Source organism: Gymnodraco acuticeps, unplaced genomic scaffold, assembly GCF_902827175.1.
Source record: "Gymnodraco acuticeps unplaced genomic scaffold, fGymAcu1.1, whole genome shotgun sequence".
Taxonomy (NCBI): Eukaryota; Metazoa; Chordata; class Actinopteri; order Perciformes; family Bathydraconidae; genus Gymnodraco; species Gymnodraco acuticeps.
In genome coordinates this window covers 5,480,064-5,495,318 of record NW_022990271.1, presented here as the reverse complement: position 1 = coordinate 5,495,318, position 15,255 = coordinate 5,480,064, and the positions used below count along the sequence as shown (strand labels likewise).

The window sequence follows — 15,255 nt, the reverse complement described above, 5'->3', positions numbered from 1 at the left end:
CGGCTTTATCTATTAATCCAGACCACCGACATCAGTGTGTGACCTGAATATTCACCAGTTCATATGAGCTTTTCTATAAACCACAGCTTTGTAAAATGCGCTGGTGCAATATATGCCTTCCCATCTGTTCTTTGACACCTTGTTTGAATTCCACCCATTAAATCCTGCCATTTAGTTTCAGATTGTTAAAGCCTATTCACTCTCAACTTCGTTTTACTCTCCAGGCAGTATACTTGTAATAGACTCTGACTTGGTTATTGTGGGAGCCCAGTGGGAATCAATGTAACAGATACTGTTGAAGGTGTTACATTCGATCACAGAGCGGGTGGTGCTCCACTTTTAACTTTCCCCCTTTCTGTATCATCATCTGTCGGCATGCAGTCATTTACTCATGTCGAAAGTGTGTCATCAAAACATGTGGTTAAAGTGTATATGCATAGCTCTTCTAGGTTTATTATCCAGGTGCATTGGGAGTGCTATGTAATAAAAGATACAAAGTTCAGCCTTTTTATTCTTCAGTGCGTAGGCAGTTACTCTCCCTGAAAGAGAAACAGCCACCAGCCAATTATTCTCATGATTATTACTGCAAGGAAGCGGACGGGCCTGCATGTTATTGATGTCAGCCAGGATGTCAATGGACCTCTATTTCAGTCTAATAAATGCTCTTTGCTCTACTGCCCCTGGCTTTTCAAGGGATTGTGAGAGTGCGCTTTCCATCAGCGATGAGCTGTTTTCTCCATTTATGTGTAACGGGAATAGTATGCATGCAGTCATATTTGTGAATATGTGAGAAGGCTATCCAAGTGAAGTGCAAGTATAAGCGTCTGTGTTGCTCAGCGTGTGTTCAGGAGTGTGTTTTACGGTCTTGATGATGGAGCGCCAGCCTCTGCAGACAACCTGTGCTTATTTTATGGCCTCCTCCCCAGCTGCAGCATGTGGGCAATAAACCTTTCTCTAGCAATCTCCAAACAGTGCAGCAATCAATGGGAAATTATCTCAGCCAATCGATGGGTCAGCCTTTCTATTTCTCCCTCTCTCTACCTCTCCTATCTGTATCCCCTTCTCCCACCACCCCCTCCCTCTCCTCATTCCTTCTGTCTCATTTTTGCTGTCTCCCTGTTTTTTCCACCCACTCCTCCTTTTACTTGTGTTCCCTCCAGCTCTCTTCGCTCTACTCTGAAATGCGACAGCTCAGCAGCTCCAGAGCCATTAACAAAAGTCGCCTTCAACCAAGGAATATGTAACATTGCTGGGTTGACTTTCTTGGCAAATATAATGAGTCTGACTTGTTCATACAACCAGAAAATACCTTCTCTGACAGAAGTGACAACAAGCCCCACTTACTCTCTGTTGTTGTTGATGTTATTGTCGTCCTTGGTCGATCGTGGCCAACTTCTTAAAATCTTGTTATTTTGCCATTCTTCATGCAAGGATTTATTTTGAATAAGTTGAAAAAATTGCCTAAAGAACACTCAGTGTACCTTTCACACATGTAGCGCACAACAGGAGAGCATCTCTGTAGGAGGCATTCCCACTTATTGGAAATACTGTGTTTGGTTTCATTGAGGGGTTGTGGCTTTGTACAGAATGCAGGGGGCACACCATGTAGTTTGTTATTCCAAGGTCACGAAGCCGGGAAGCCAAGTCTTTTGCAGTTCCTTGAGTTTGTCTTACTATTTTGGACCTTTCAACAACTCCAACATCTAGTTGTCTCTCCAGTTTGACATTTTTGTTGGCATTTATGTTTACATCTTCTTCCCGATCTTCTGGTTATAGGCCACTCACTTGGGATGAATCTCCCAGACGATGAGCCACTTTATTCACACATGGGCTCAATCAGACATCATACAGGCTTGGACACATCTCTTCCAATATTCAGATACGCTCAAAATGTACGCCCCCCCCCGCCGATATATAGCCTAAAAAAAAAAAATTGCTATTCTATGGCTTTTTAATTTTTTTAATTTTTGGTTGCCCTCAATGTTGACTCCATGGTTACGGCCTTGGCGTGTTCACATGAAGCTCCTCTGGGTAATGTCTGGATAATTTTAGGGTTGAACTGCATGTGTAACCGGGGCTTGAATCCAATATTAGAATCAGCTTTATTGGCTAAGTCATACAAGGAAATTGACTTTCGATGTAGGCTACATTCACAGAAATAGACAGAACTGCTAAGAAGAAACAACATAAAGCTGCACAGGGAAAACAGAACATTTGGCTCTTTGGTGACTACATTTATATCAAAGGGCTAGTTCCCAACTCCAGTTTCCTGCTGCTCAAAGAAGCTTTTTTAGGTTTTTTAGCTTGTTTTGTTTTTCTAGTACAAACAGTTTTGGTTCTTTCTCCCTTCTCACAGCCAGTTTTTGCTACACTAGATAGCTGTTTTGAGTGAAAAGGCGTAAGCCACATGCCCATCACTTAGTAGCAAATAGACAGCGTTAGCAACTCGCTGGTAAACACAGTGGAGTATTTAGCAGCTAAAGACCCAAATATTTCCCTCAGGAGTTGGAGACCCGTGAATATTGAACTTACATGTGCCAGGTTGTAATGACTTTGAATAAATGCTAATGTTGCTCCATGTCTTCTGGAAGTGCAAATAGGTAACTAGTTAACACATGTAAAAGGTATTTATATGTCAGTGTGTGTTTTACAGCTTGTTACCTAGCTCCTAGGTGGCCCGAAGAATAATGAATGGGTGATACCATAGTTGTTCCACAGGATATGTATGCAACTAAAAATGTTGGTAAATCTGCACATGGAGCTAACCGTGCAGTACGTCTGCTTAAAGCTTTTTTCCGGACTGCTTGTTTTGACCTATCCCTTTTATAAGTTTGTTTTCATATTTGCTCATACAGATTCGGAAAAACATACAAGAAAAACTACAAGCGCCAATTTTCTGTATAATAACTGACGCACTCTCCCGCCCAACACAAACAATGAATCAAGAATGAAGCATTTCTGTCATGGTGGATTTATTTAAAACTATCTTGGATAACCATTTGGCAGCTTTCAGCCAAATTCCAGAGGTGTTCACGCCTCAGCAGCACTCGCTCCTGGCGTAGCACACTGACACTGACAGGAATTCAGACAGGCTTGGAAATGGTGAGCAAACGGCACTTCTCCTAAACACCTTGTTTATGCTGCTACTACCCACAGTCAGCCATAAACGTAACAACATGAAAATAAAGGACAAGTGACAACCACTACTCCTGCCTGTGCCTTTTGTTTCACCCCAGCCCCTCCAAGCCACTGTCATGGTTTACCAAGCAGGAGGCACTCTTATTATTTGCCTTGCCGTTAAAGACAGGCAATGGTTATTAAAACCAACCGAGGTTGTTCTGCAAAGAGAATCAGTGGAAACAGAGGAATTTGATGTATTAAAGGCTAAAGGTGTCAGATAAAGTCTGTTAGGGGGTCAGCTCCGGTCAGTATCTGCAGGGTGTTTGTTTACACACCATGGCTACAAGCATTTTTATAAATAGCAACTTGATCAAATCCCTCTTTAAGATTCCCAGCTGTTATCATCTTTGTAAGCATTCTCGTCTGTGCTTCACATTGAATCCATGAGGAATAAATTATAACCGTGGATATTCTCACAACAATGGAGGCTTCTGTTTTACAGCCTGTAAATGACAGTCGGCTAATCAGCAAGTTCCTGCAGGACAGGTGCTGATAACAGGCTGAACTGCAATATCAAAACAAAGTGATTAATGAAAGAATCCTTGACTGTTACATTCTTGGCAAACCAAGAAACATGCACAGACATTTACATTCCCTGGATACATCAGTGGAGCACACTGAGAAACGATTTGATTGTTACTACTGAAAGGGCTTTTTATATGCTGCTTTTCTTTGGTTTGTCTTTTTGCTCGAGTTCTGGCTGTTTTTGCAGATCATTTTGATAAAGGTGTCCCGCAAGGATCAATAATAGGCCCCCTAGTATTTTTTGCATAATGAATAATAATGATTTTCAAACTGAATACTGCATTATCCGTTTAATGCCGACCATACCATCTTGTAGATTTGAACAATGCCAGACAAGGTTTATTCTTGTGAGGCTTGTTTATGATTTTCACAAGTGCACATAGTTTTGATGTTCCTACTCCAATCCATACTCTATGACTAGATACATTACATAATTATAGGAACTTGGTTAGATTACAAAACCCACAAAAACTCAAATTGAAAACATCGTCCAAAATTTCAAATCTAAATTTAATTTAAACAATCTTTTTAAACAAAAACATAACACAATACAGTTAACTATAAAGAGATGCCATTTACCACAGTTGCATTCAATTGATTAATCAAGACATCTATCACACACACACACAACACTGTCACATATGAGATGGTCATCACAGACTGTGTTTTTATTTGAACAGCTGTGCTTTCTGCTGAGATGCATAATGTAATAGATGGGTTCAAGGTGAACAACTAAGATACCAGATAGCACAAGTGATCAGCAGTAAAAGCTCCATCAATCAACAGCAAAAATAGGTACGGACAATAGCTTCCCTCAGTGACTTCAAAGTTCTTACTTTGAAATTCTGCATATTGATATTTTTAAATATAGAATATGTGACTGTTTAAATAGTTAATTCTGTTTATAAAATGTATTTTTGTTGTTTGTAGAAGACTTAAAAACCTTCTTTGTAGCTGAGTATTCTCGTTTTCCTCACTAACAGTATATATTACATCTACAGTATATAAATGAATAAAGGCACCTTATTTCACTGCTAACAAAAGTTATGTTCTAATTGCTTTTGGAAGTGGAGTAAAAGGTCAGATATGCCTTTTACTACCTCATCAGCCTCCCTCTCCTCTGTCTATCCGAGGCCGCCTCTAATCAGCTGGCCTTGAGCTCTCAGAAAGGTCACTGTCCCTTTGATGGGGTTTTGATTCATCCTTTCCTCTTTTCTCCCCTCCCACCCTTCCCTTTCACCCCCTTTCCCTCACAGGGAAGCTGGAGAGCCAGTACCACCAGGGTGCCAAGAAGGGGCTGGTCCCATCAGCCGCAGACTGACGTCAGAGGAGAGGCAGAGGAGGAAAAACAGTCTGATCTCACGAGAACGTGGCATAGATGTTTTCCAAGAATGGCTCCATTCCCCACTAGGTTGTCCTGACATTTATCAGAGTTATCAATGCTGACATATTATTGTTATCAGCTCTACACCTGTTGTTAATCAGTGGCATTTGACATTTACATAAGGTATATTGCTTAAACATATGCAGAACATAGACATGTAATAATTGGGAAACATTTCTACAATCTTCTTTATCTCTGTTTCATTTTCTGCAGAAATAAAATAGAAAAATCCTTTGGTTTCATTTGGTGCTTCTCTTATTCCAATTAAAATATTGTTTGCCAAAAAACAGCTTAGATGGCATGTTTTACGAAAATGTTCTGCCAACATCTACTGGTATCTCTAGGCTCAAATGACAAACTAGATATTTCTTTATTTTGTTGTAAATCGTTCATCATGAGACATTTATTTTTAGTCAAGAACCAAAAAAGCACAAGAGAAATGCCGTCCCTGTCTCTCCTCATCAGGGACAGGCCTGTCGTTACCCTTCTCACACCTCAGGCCACATTTAGACCAACAATAGAGTGGTGTTAAACAACACAGCCTCCTCATTCATTTCAATGGGAACATTTTATTGGCACTGCAGGGGGGCATGACCCAGACAAATCCTGCTAAAACAATGTAGGGTCGTCAAGCAAAAGTGTTCTTACTGGTTCATCATCGGAATCCAACATCACGCAGCAACACATTGTTAAGACCAATAAAATACATGCATATGCACTTTCAATATCTTTTAGTGTGTAAATGTTAGTATTGTGCTTATTACATTAATAACATTGCAAGCATTGAGCAGGAGGACAAAATAGTTGTTGCGATTATACATTTTCTGTTGTAAAATCCTGCCTTAAGGGATTAGCAATCTTAGATTTGTTGACATATTATTCAAACTGGACTTCATGAATAACATTTATCTACTTGTAGCGTCATGCTGAGGGAAATATGTGGGTTCTTTGGAACCAGATCAAATGAAACCATTAGAAGTATCAAAATGTGTGTTAACTACGTTGAAAATCTCAAAAGACTATAACTTTTAATGGATTTAAAAAATGAATCCTCACTTCACAACTTTAAATGGATTAAAAAAACGTCACTTTAAAAGTTAAAATGAATTTTGATAAATGAACCTTACGTGTCACTATGTTTTGGTCGATACAAGTTTTAATATCTCCATAGATATTAATAGTGGCAATTTAAGACCCCCTCAGCCATTAGTCCCACTCTTGTTTGTTAGTCACAAAGATGCTTCACATGATTGTACATCACAAGTGTTGTATCAAGTTAAGTTACAGTATTAAGATAAGAAATCCTTGAGGATTACCTCAGATTTTCCGAGTTGTTGACTCTTATTGTAAAAGTGTTCCCCCACTCTCTGTTGAGACCAACAGAATGAGGCTTTTACAGAATTAAACTCAGGACTTGGATGAATTATTAACATAACAACATAAAAATAGTTTGGTATTACTCATTCGGCATTGGCTTTTTAAAACTCTCATAGGATTCATGGTGGACTAGTTAATCATGCTAGCAAAGATGCCAAGTTTTTAGTAAACCCCATTCTCTTCTTGAACATGCACCAACTACAAGCTCTGAAACAATTAATTTAGATTTCTTAAAGCTCTTGTATGCTTCATTTTCAAGTAAACACATATTTCTGACACCTTTATCATGAATGATGTCCCTCTGGTTCGAGTGCTGTTGTGACAGGCTCGGATTGATAGTCTTCCAGTGTAATGTATTTCTGTATCTCAACATGTTACCTGTCCTTGCATTGCTGCGTGTTTATTTCCTTTCAAATGCGTTGAGGGGCTCCTTTGACTAAGCTGTTTCTAGCCTGAAGGCGTATTTCACTGTGGTTTGAAAAGCATAGCATGAATCACCAGCACACACCCATCCCAAGTTGTTATGTTTTTCCTGTGCCTGGCATTGTAATTTGCCCTTGATTAGATTTACTCTTGTTTGAGTTGCAGATTAGCTACAACTCTGTGCTCCACTCCATTCAGCATGAGAACGCATAATTGCACCATCCCTCCCAGTAATCTCCCTCCCAGAGTATGTAAGAGGTCTCTTTTGTACGTTTCTCCATAGAAGGTGGGATTTTTCTTCTTAAGAATTTACTAAATTCATCCCCCAGTGATTCAGTGATGACAGCTCCTGGCCCTGTGGGTGGCCTCTCTTCTGTCTCCCTGATCAGGGGTACTTCCCATGGACGAGAACAGACATCCCAAGTTCACATAAACAAGGGCTCTGTGCTGTCATGCTGAACAATTAGGCACATGCAGTTTGTACTAAGCCTCTTTAGATAAACCATAAGATCATGTGCTGTTGTTCATGTGTTGTACTTGTGTGGAAGAAATGTTGTAGGTGACCTATTTAAATGTGAAAAAAAGCCATGTTGTCTGAGCTTCAGGGAGTTGCAGCTTAGCATAGAACTGGAAATGTGTAAACAGAGAAAGCATGTTAATTTGATGCTGGTAGCAGGATTTTGTTACCTTTGAATAGAGCCGGGCTGGAATTGTACCCGTTTTGTTTTTCTTTCTTTTTTTGTCATTATGCTAAGATAAGATAGCCGTCTGCTAGCTATAGCTTGATTGTCAATGGACATGTAATTGGTGTCAATCTTCCCCTTTAACTTTCCACCAGAACGTGAATAGGAGAGTTTTCCAAAGTATGTAACGTTTGCTTTAAATCCAACCATCTATCAGTGGTGTTTCTATGTTGGGTTTGCCTGAGGCTTTTTCTGCTGCTTCACTAACCATCCAGCCTGCTGTTAATGATGCTGGTGGAGAGACAAATCAGAACGGATGAAGGAATGTAGGCCTAAAAAGCAGGGCGTCATCTAATATTGAGAACCAGTAAGAGCTCCAGCTGAAATCCCTGTCTCTATCCAACATTTCCATCCAGTTAGCCAAGGTTTTAAAATTAAATTAGACATAAAAAAAGGTAACCTTGTTCATCATCTGGGTAGAAAAAGATACCCAGCTGAATCTCCTGATTGAAATTAAATGCAATTGACTCCAGTCTAGCAGTGTACCCTCCTCACCATCAAGCCAAGTTTCCAGTTGTAGAAGCAGCAGGACCTTTGTGTGCTTGCTGAGAGGCTGATTGGACTGGGGGCGCAGGTCCCATCCCCCCCTCCCCACAGGCCTGGAAGAGGAATTAGGCTTGAAGGCACTTTAGAAGAGGTGGCGGCAGGCTGGGGAACAATACAACCTGGGAACAGCTTGGGGCTCATCCATCTCATAATGTGTCAGTGAGCCTGTCGAGCTGGGTGATGTACAAAGGGAATATTCAGAAAAAGGATATAGTGGCTGATTGAAGACAATTTGACAGCAGAAGACGATGCATTGAAATCATCACAATAGTCACTCATCGCCTTAACAGCATCTCAGGACTTTATACACACAGCTTATAACTGTTTTTTACCAAACCAACATAAACTATTGTGGCTGCCTTCAAGTGAAACTTGTGGTTACAACATGTGTAGTTGTTTATAGGATATGATTTAGTTGTGAGAACAACACTGCTAAACATTGGCAATATTAATGTTAATGTTGTTGTAAAGAAACCAACAAAATGACAGAGAAGAAATATAATTCTGTTGGAAATATAGACATTTTCCTCTGTCTTATTATAATATGTCAAAGAAAAACTCTATGACAGAAAATGTTCTATAGCCTACCTCTTTCTTTCTTTTTTAGCAAAACATTAGCAAACGCATCACAACTCTTGAACTTGGGGCTCTTACATCAAGAGGGGGGCACACAGTATATACATTTTCATTTGAAGGCAGCATAAAGTCAGAGCTTTGAGGAACTGTAATGATCTGTAATGTATGTATGTAAGTTAATTTCATAGCTGGAGCCCACAGCCTGTTAGCTTAGCACAACGATTGGAAACAGGTAAAAGTTAGCATGGCTTTGCCGTCTTTGGTTTTTGTACCGATTTGGTGGTAGGTCGATTATTTTTGCATTTGGTTGAGCCAGGCTAGCTGATTCCAGCTATCCAAAGCTTTATATTTAGCAGCCAAACTTGAGTCATATAAATCTTCTCGTAGATTTATTGGCAAGAGAGAACCATGGCTCAACCAGTCGGTACACAGCCTGTGTGAATCATATGATTGCCTGATCGGATACCTTTATCTAGGAACTATGTTTTATAGAGTAGCTAGATAGAGCAGAATGCCTTTGTGCCGTCTCCAGAGTGTCATGGCTCGTCGGCTTTGGTTAGTCCAGAGGAACGATGGGGGCCCTATCTGAGGAGGGGAAGCACATGAACCTTTGAAAGCTTTCATCCCTCAAGACAAGTGAGTGAAATACAGAGAGAGAGATCTAAGAAGTGAGTGTCTGTATGTGTTCTCTCTACCAAGAGCTATGACCTGTTTGCCCTTGAAGGGGTTGGAAACAGTCACTGTTAAAGTCTATCCCATAAATTACCTTTTACACAAATGACTGTGATCAAATGTCTTTAAAGTGACTGAGTCCAGACTGACTTTTTAAAAGGCTTCTGGCTTGAGGAGAAAATGACTGTTAGTCCTCAAAGGAAGAGCAGATGCATAAATCCCATTAAAAATAGATTTCCCATAACAAATGGCTTTCACTCACTGCCATTTCTAAAGATCCACTGATAAGTGATCAATTTAGTCCGGGGCCTTTTGACCTTGCTGGATGAAATGGTACCTATAACAACACAACTGTAGTAGAAGATAAGAAAGTACCATATACAGCATCTCAAAACTCAAGACACTCCTGTGTATATATTAGAGTATAATGCCTGCCCACAGGAAAGCTCCCCAGCAGGACGTCTCAACAGCTTCTCAGAGCTGCTTAACACATGGTGCCACACAGAAGACAGTTCACATGATATTCAGTCTTCAGCCTTTCCTCTCACAAGGGCTAAATCTCTGAGTATAGTGATTTGTCAAGCATTAATCTCTTGAATATGTAAAATAGTCCCTTCCAGGCTTCTGTTTTCTTAGGAGCAGGCACTGTAACAGATACATAACATGATTACTCTGGATTAACTATTAGCATATTCCTATATGAAAGACAATAAATACAGTCCTGGCTTTGCCACAGGCTTACAAAATGCGTTCATATTTTTGTAGTGATATGACAGATAAAGATATATTTGACAACATTTAAATTTGGAGAAACAACAAAACAACTTGGTCAGGCAAAAAACGTAACGGCATAATTTTAACAGTAAATATAGATCAGTTACATTAAAACATGCAAGTGTTCATGGCTCTGCTAGACATATGTTTTCTGTTTGAATAATTGGGTAAAATCGTCAGTTTGTCCCAATTAAGGAGTAGTGAAACAAATGTAATTACTGATATTCTTGATCAGAAAGGTGATCATAAACGACATAATACATTTTAATGTCATGGCATTTGCCCAAAATTAGTCTGGGAACAAGATATGTCTTACGATTTTGAATCAAAATGAATCTCCTCAGCAAAATGTATCCTGTATTACTTGATTGTAGTTCATTGTTTATTAATTATTGGCTAATCTCATGTTTACAAAAAATGTTGTGATGCTAAGCTCAATGCATGTTGTTGTCTACATTACTCCCATCCATTAAGCAGTAGACAACCTTCACTGGTGTTTGCATGGCCATAACAACAAAATCAAACCACAGGGGAAACAAACAAACATGTGACTTCTCTCCATCACCTTTTAAAATATCCTAGACTATGGCTGTGTATTTTTTATTTAGGACACTGAGAATTTTGACATTTATAGATATTCCATTCAAAGCCTAAAAAGGTAATTCTTGTGGTGGCACTTTAGGAAAAATCACGGGATCAACAAGCTCATTAAACTTGATCCTTTGGGGAACAAGAATGTCTGCTCCAAATTTCAGGGCAGCATATTTTCATGCCGATGTAATGCAGAAGAAAAAACATAGTCCTTCTGCCATGTCAATGTGCAGAATGGAAATTAATTGGGTCATGGTGAAAGCTATCATTCAAATATAATTATAGTTCTACATTACTGTATCTTGTTTTGTCATGTGTCATTGTAATAGTAATTGTTGGTTTATCTAGATTTGTAACTGTATGCGAATATCTGTCAGTTGAGAAAGATCTTACATTTTAACATGTGCTAAAGAGTACATCTCTTTTAGATGTGTTTCAAGGCTTTACAGTTTCTTTTATAGAGCAATGGAAAGATGATCACAGGAATAAAGCCAGCCCTCTGTGATTCCACATGACTGGCTGATTAGCCCTTTTTCTCACTGATGGAAAACACATGGCGTCCACACAGCTTGTTCATTTCAGGGTTTTTAGTCGGTGCAACGCTAAGCAGCGAGAGCCCTTTGGTTTTGTAGAGTCAGCCTTGAAGGGCAGTCATCATCAGAAATATGTCCCTGTAGTCCCCACTCTGCCACTGAGTGTTATTTAGCTTTCCAATGGAGGCTGGCTGTTCCCTTGGGAAGCCATGAGTGTGCCTGCCAGCAGGAATGCATTGGAAGCAATAGAGGAAGATGGAGGATGGATGGAGGAGGGTGAGTAGCTGCTGCTGCTGCTTTTCCCCTCTGTGTGAAAATGAGTCCATTAATTCAGCCCCCCCCCTCCCCCCTCCAGCCCTCCCTGTGCCTGTTGTCTCTGTTTGTTAGCGAGATGATTCCTTCTGTCATGTCAAAGGCAACATTATCATATTCGTGTTGCCTGGGAAACCAGCAGCACCGAGAGAGACAACGACTTAAAGCCTTCATGGTGTTTGAAGCTGGTAAACATGAAAGGTTATCCGTGGAGTTGAAATCCTAACATATATGAAAGAGTCTTATTGTGAGGAAGCTTTTCATTTTCTGGCTCGCTGTTCTCAGAGATATCCCCTTTTCGTTTGTTTGTTAAAAGATTCAGTTCAGTGAAATTAAAACATGGCTTATAGTCGCAGAGGTAATGTCCGATTGGCCCTGAAGCATTAAGTGTTAACCTCAGTATTGTTTTCTTTTGTGTGAGTATTAAAAGTGCTCACATTCAACAAGATGCCCATTTGATGAACAGGACTGCCTTGAATGTTTCTTTTAGTGTGTTGGTCAGGATTACGTTCTTACTATCATTTAAATTATATTAATGGCTACTAATATAAACAATGTTTTGGGTGCTGGATACTTCTATCATTATTCATCTCAGTACAACTAAAATCCTGGCTGACCAGCTGGCTGTAACATATTTTAAACTGGATGTACTATAAATAAATCTACTGCTGTACGTACAATTTTGAAATTGTTATACTTTACTTAGTACATGATGTTCATTGCTAGGTTCTACTACTTTTAAGAGTGAACTATTGTACATAGTCCATTACATTTATTTGACACTTATAGTTAGACTAGTTTTAACAATAGATGCTTAAATTATCTGCTCATAACATTGATGCAGTACTATAATACTTTTTGACTCACTAGCTATCTTAATTTGGCACCATGGCAAATAGCATTAACATGTGCTTAAATTGAATTTTTGAACTGATTATAATAAAACATCTACAATTCTACTTCTGATACAGTTTTTCCTGATAAAACTACAATACATGACTCTAAATTGGGGTATTTTTAGGGAAATATTTTTCTTCTTTTACTTAAATAAAAAGATCTGAGAACCAGTAGTCAATGTTGGGTATTACTCTGAAACAACCAGATGAAATCCCAGTCCGTTCAGCGTGGAGACTCCAGCTCCGGGTCTTTCCCCGGTGCTCCGTGCAGGGTGCTGCTGACAGTCCGGTCCGACCAGAGCTCCTCCTCCTGGGTTTCCTCCCCGCTCCCGCTGCTGCTGGTTGGTTACATTGTATCAGTTCCCACACGAAGAACCACCACGGCACTCATCCAGAAACGGTGAATACGGAGGAATTAACCTGGATGGGAAAACTACTCTCTGTGGGATTAATTGCCTGAAGGTCGCGGGAGAGGACCGGACTTCTGTCGGAACCGATAAAAATGCCCTCAGGACTCGGGTTGTTTTCGATGAGGACTGTATCTCGAAGTGTGATGGCAGAAGTCCAGTGAATCGCTGGCCTCCCCTCCTCTCTTGTGTTGGATGTCTTGGGGAGTGCGCTGCCACTGGTTTCTGGTGCTTAAGATTTTTATTTATTAAGAGGCGTTATTATAATACCCAGTCTGATTTGTTCCCTTTATGGAGTGCACACCACCATGGACAGACCAGGGTTTGGAATAGGAGTGGCTAGCTAAGTCGGTAAGTTACTACATTTCTCTCTCATTGTTGATAGTGCTACGACTCGTTAGCCACTTAACGCTAGCCTTGCGTGCAAAGCAAGCTGGCTAGCCTTACACCATATAGCCAACACAGCATGCAGCAGCAGGCAAGCTAGCCAAGCCTGACTGCACTCTGAGCTCATTGTTTCACCAGCTAGCGTACTACTAGACTACCTCTTTACACCAGGCTAAGTTAGCTTTGTTAGCTTCTTGAAGTTCAACTAACGTGTAAACTTGTCACCAAGTAACGTTAAAACATCAACATACTAAAGCTGCTGCTATTTAACGTATATGGGTAACTTTGTCACGCTCAGCTCCTGGGAGGTTACGATTATCCATTTTTCTTTAAAACACTTGCCTGTCTAAATTAACAATTTAGATTTTAAGTGAAATGTTGGGTTACCAAATGTTGTGAGGAAACCTTAGTTGTACAGAGTTGAGGCAGCAGATTCCACCAGTGTAGTGTCTACAGTGTTTCCCAAGCTGTGCACTGAGGACCCCAGGGTATCCGTCAGATCTCAAGATAAACACCAAATGAAACAATTCTCACTCTTGAGGTTTTACACAATGTGAGGATTTGTTTAAGGCTGACTATTTGAACTGTACACTTCCCCTGCTGGTGCCATTATAACAACGATTTCCTACACTTCTGAAACAGGTTTTATACAAAACAAAGTATTTTCCAATGGGGGCATGATTTCATTAAAATGGTGGATTGTGATTTAATGCATTTGTTACCCTTCTCTCAGGATAGCTACGATTATTTTTGTTGGCTCCTGTTGTTGGGGCTGTCCCATCCCCCTAAAGTGAATCATTAAATCAAAGCATTATTATTTTTTACAAGCCCATTAAGGGCTAACCCTGTGGTCTGCACTGCTCAACAGAGTATGTCAGAATATCATCAATGTCTGGCATCTAAATATTCTGAATTTCTCATATTTTCTCAATTGTTATTTACAAAACATGAAGGACACGTTTTTTTTTGTTTAAAAATGCTGTGTTTGTGCAATCTATCCTGTGACGAGCTAGTTGCTTTTCTCTCTGACCAATCAGTATCCTGCAGTGTTTTTATGTCACCATTGTATTGCCAGGTATCAGGTACTAACCCATATGGAAAAGGAAAACCCAAAGAAGAGTGAGCCGTGATGCAATGGAATGTAGAGCCATACCATGCAATGGAAAGGCTCAATAAAACAACATTAGAGCTGGCACACTGTTAAGGTCAGCCCAAACTAATGTTAGACTGGGCTTTTGTTGTTGCTAACTGTGAGGCTTACATCCTTAACTTTAATAAAGAAGAAAGATCTAAGGCACTCTTCTGGAAAAAAAGCTAAAAACCTTAATTGAAATATCAATCTTATAGTGCATTTTTTTCACTAAATCACTAAATGAGATAACATGGAAGCACCCTAGTTGAGGCAAAAAATAAGGTAGATAACAATATTTTGTTTGGTTTTATGAATAACCAAAATATCGGTAGTGGCCCCAAATATCAAGTATGTTTTGGGTATAGCCTACGACCCACCAACGTGTTTGCTACCTTTGTCCACAAAGGAAGAGGATATCTGCCATAACATGTATTTTATGTAACCGTTTATTTGTTTAAACGGGTTGCTGACATGCTTAATCACCTGCTATTAATGCTATTTGTTCAGATGCAGGTCTCCCTTGAAATGGGACCAATCTGGTTAAATAAAGGTATGAAAATGACATTTGAATATTTGGCAATGGAACATTGTACTTGTCCCTAAGGCACTTTAAACATTTCTGGCTTAGATGTAGCTAATTTTAAATATCAGTTTGGCAGCTCCATTGTTCGGGTGTGACCATAACTGTGAGCTGGTCACACTGATAAAGGAAACCTTAACGTACAAGCAAGAGATAAAACCCTCTACATACAAAATGGCTGTGTCATAAATCCACTTAGTAACAGTGAGTCATGCAA

At 39.8% G+C, this 15,255-nt stretch overlaps 2 protein-coding genes across 2 annotated transcripts in view; both read left to right on the top strand.

Annotated features, from left to right (window-relative positions):
- Positions 1–5,326, top strand: part of trip4 (thyroid hormone receptor interactor 4) — a 98,002-nt gene extending 92,676 nt beyond the window's left edge. Inside the window, exon 13 of the mRNA XM_034221301.1 lies at positions 4,962–5,326. Within this exon, the coding sequence (XP_034077192.1) occupies positions 4,962–5,026 (65 nt within the window). The 3' untranslated portion in view covers positions 5,027–5,326. The remainder of the gene's footprint in view (positions 1–4,961) is intronic.
- A 7,533-nt stretch (positions 5,327–12,859) lies between these two features.
- LOC117549356 (zinc finger protein 609-like) overlaps positions 12,860–15,255 on the top strand; it is a 101,894-nt gene continuing 99,498 nt past the window's right edge. The window contains 1 exon segment of the mRNA XM_034221202.1: positions 12,860–13,290. The gene's annotated coding sequence lies outside the window, so the exon portion shown is untranslated.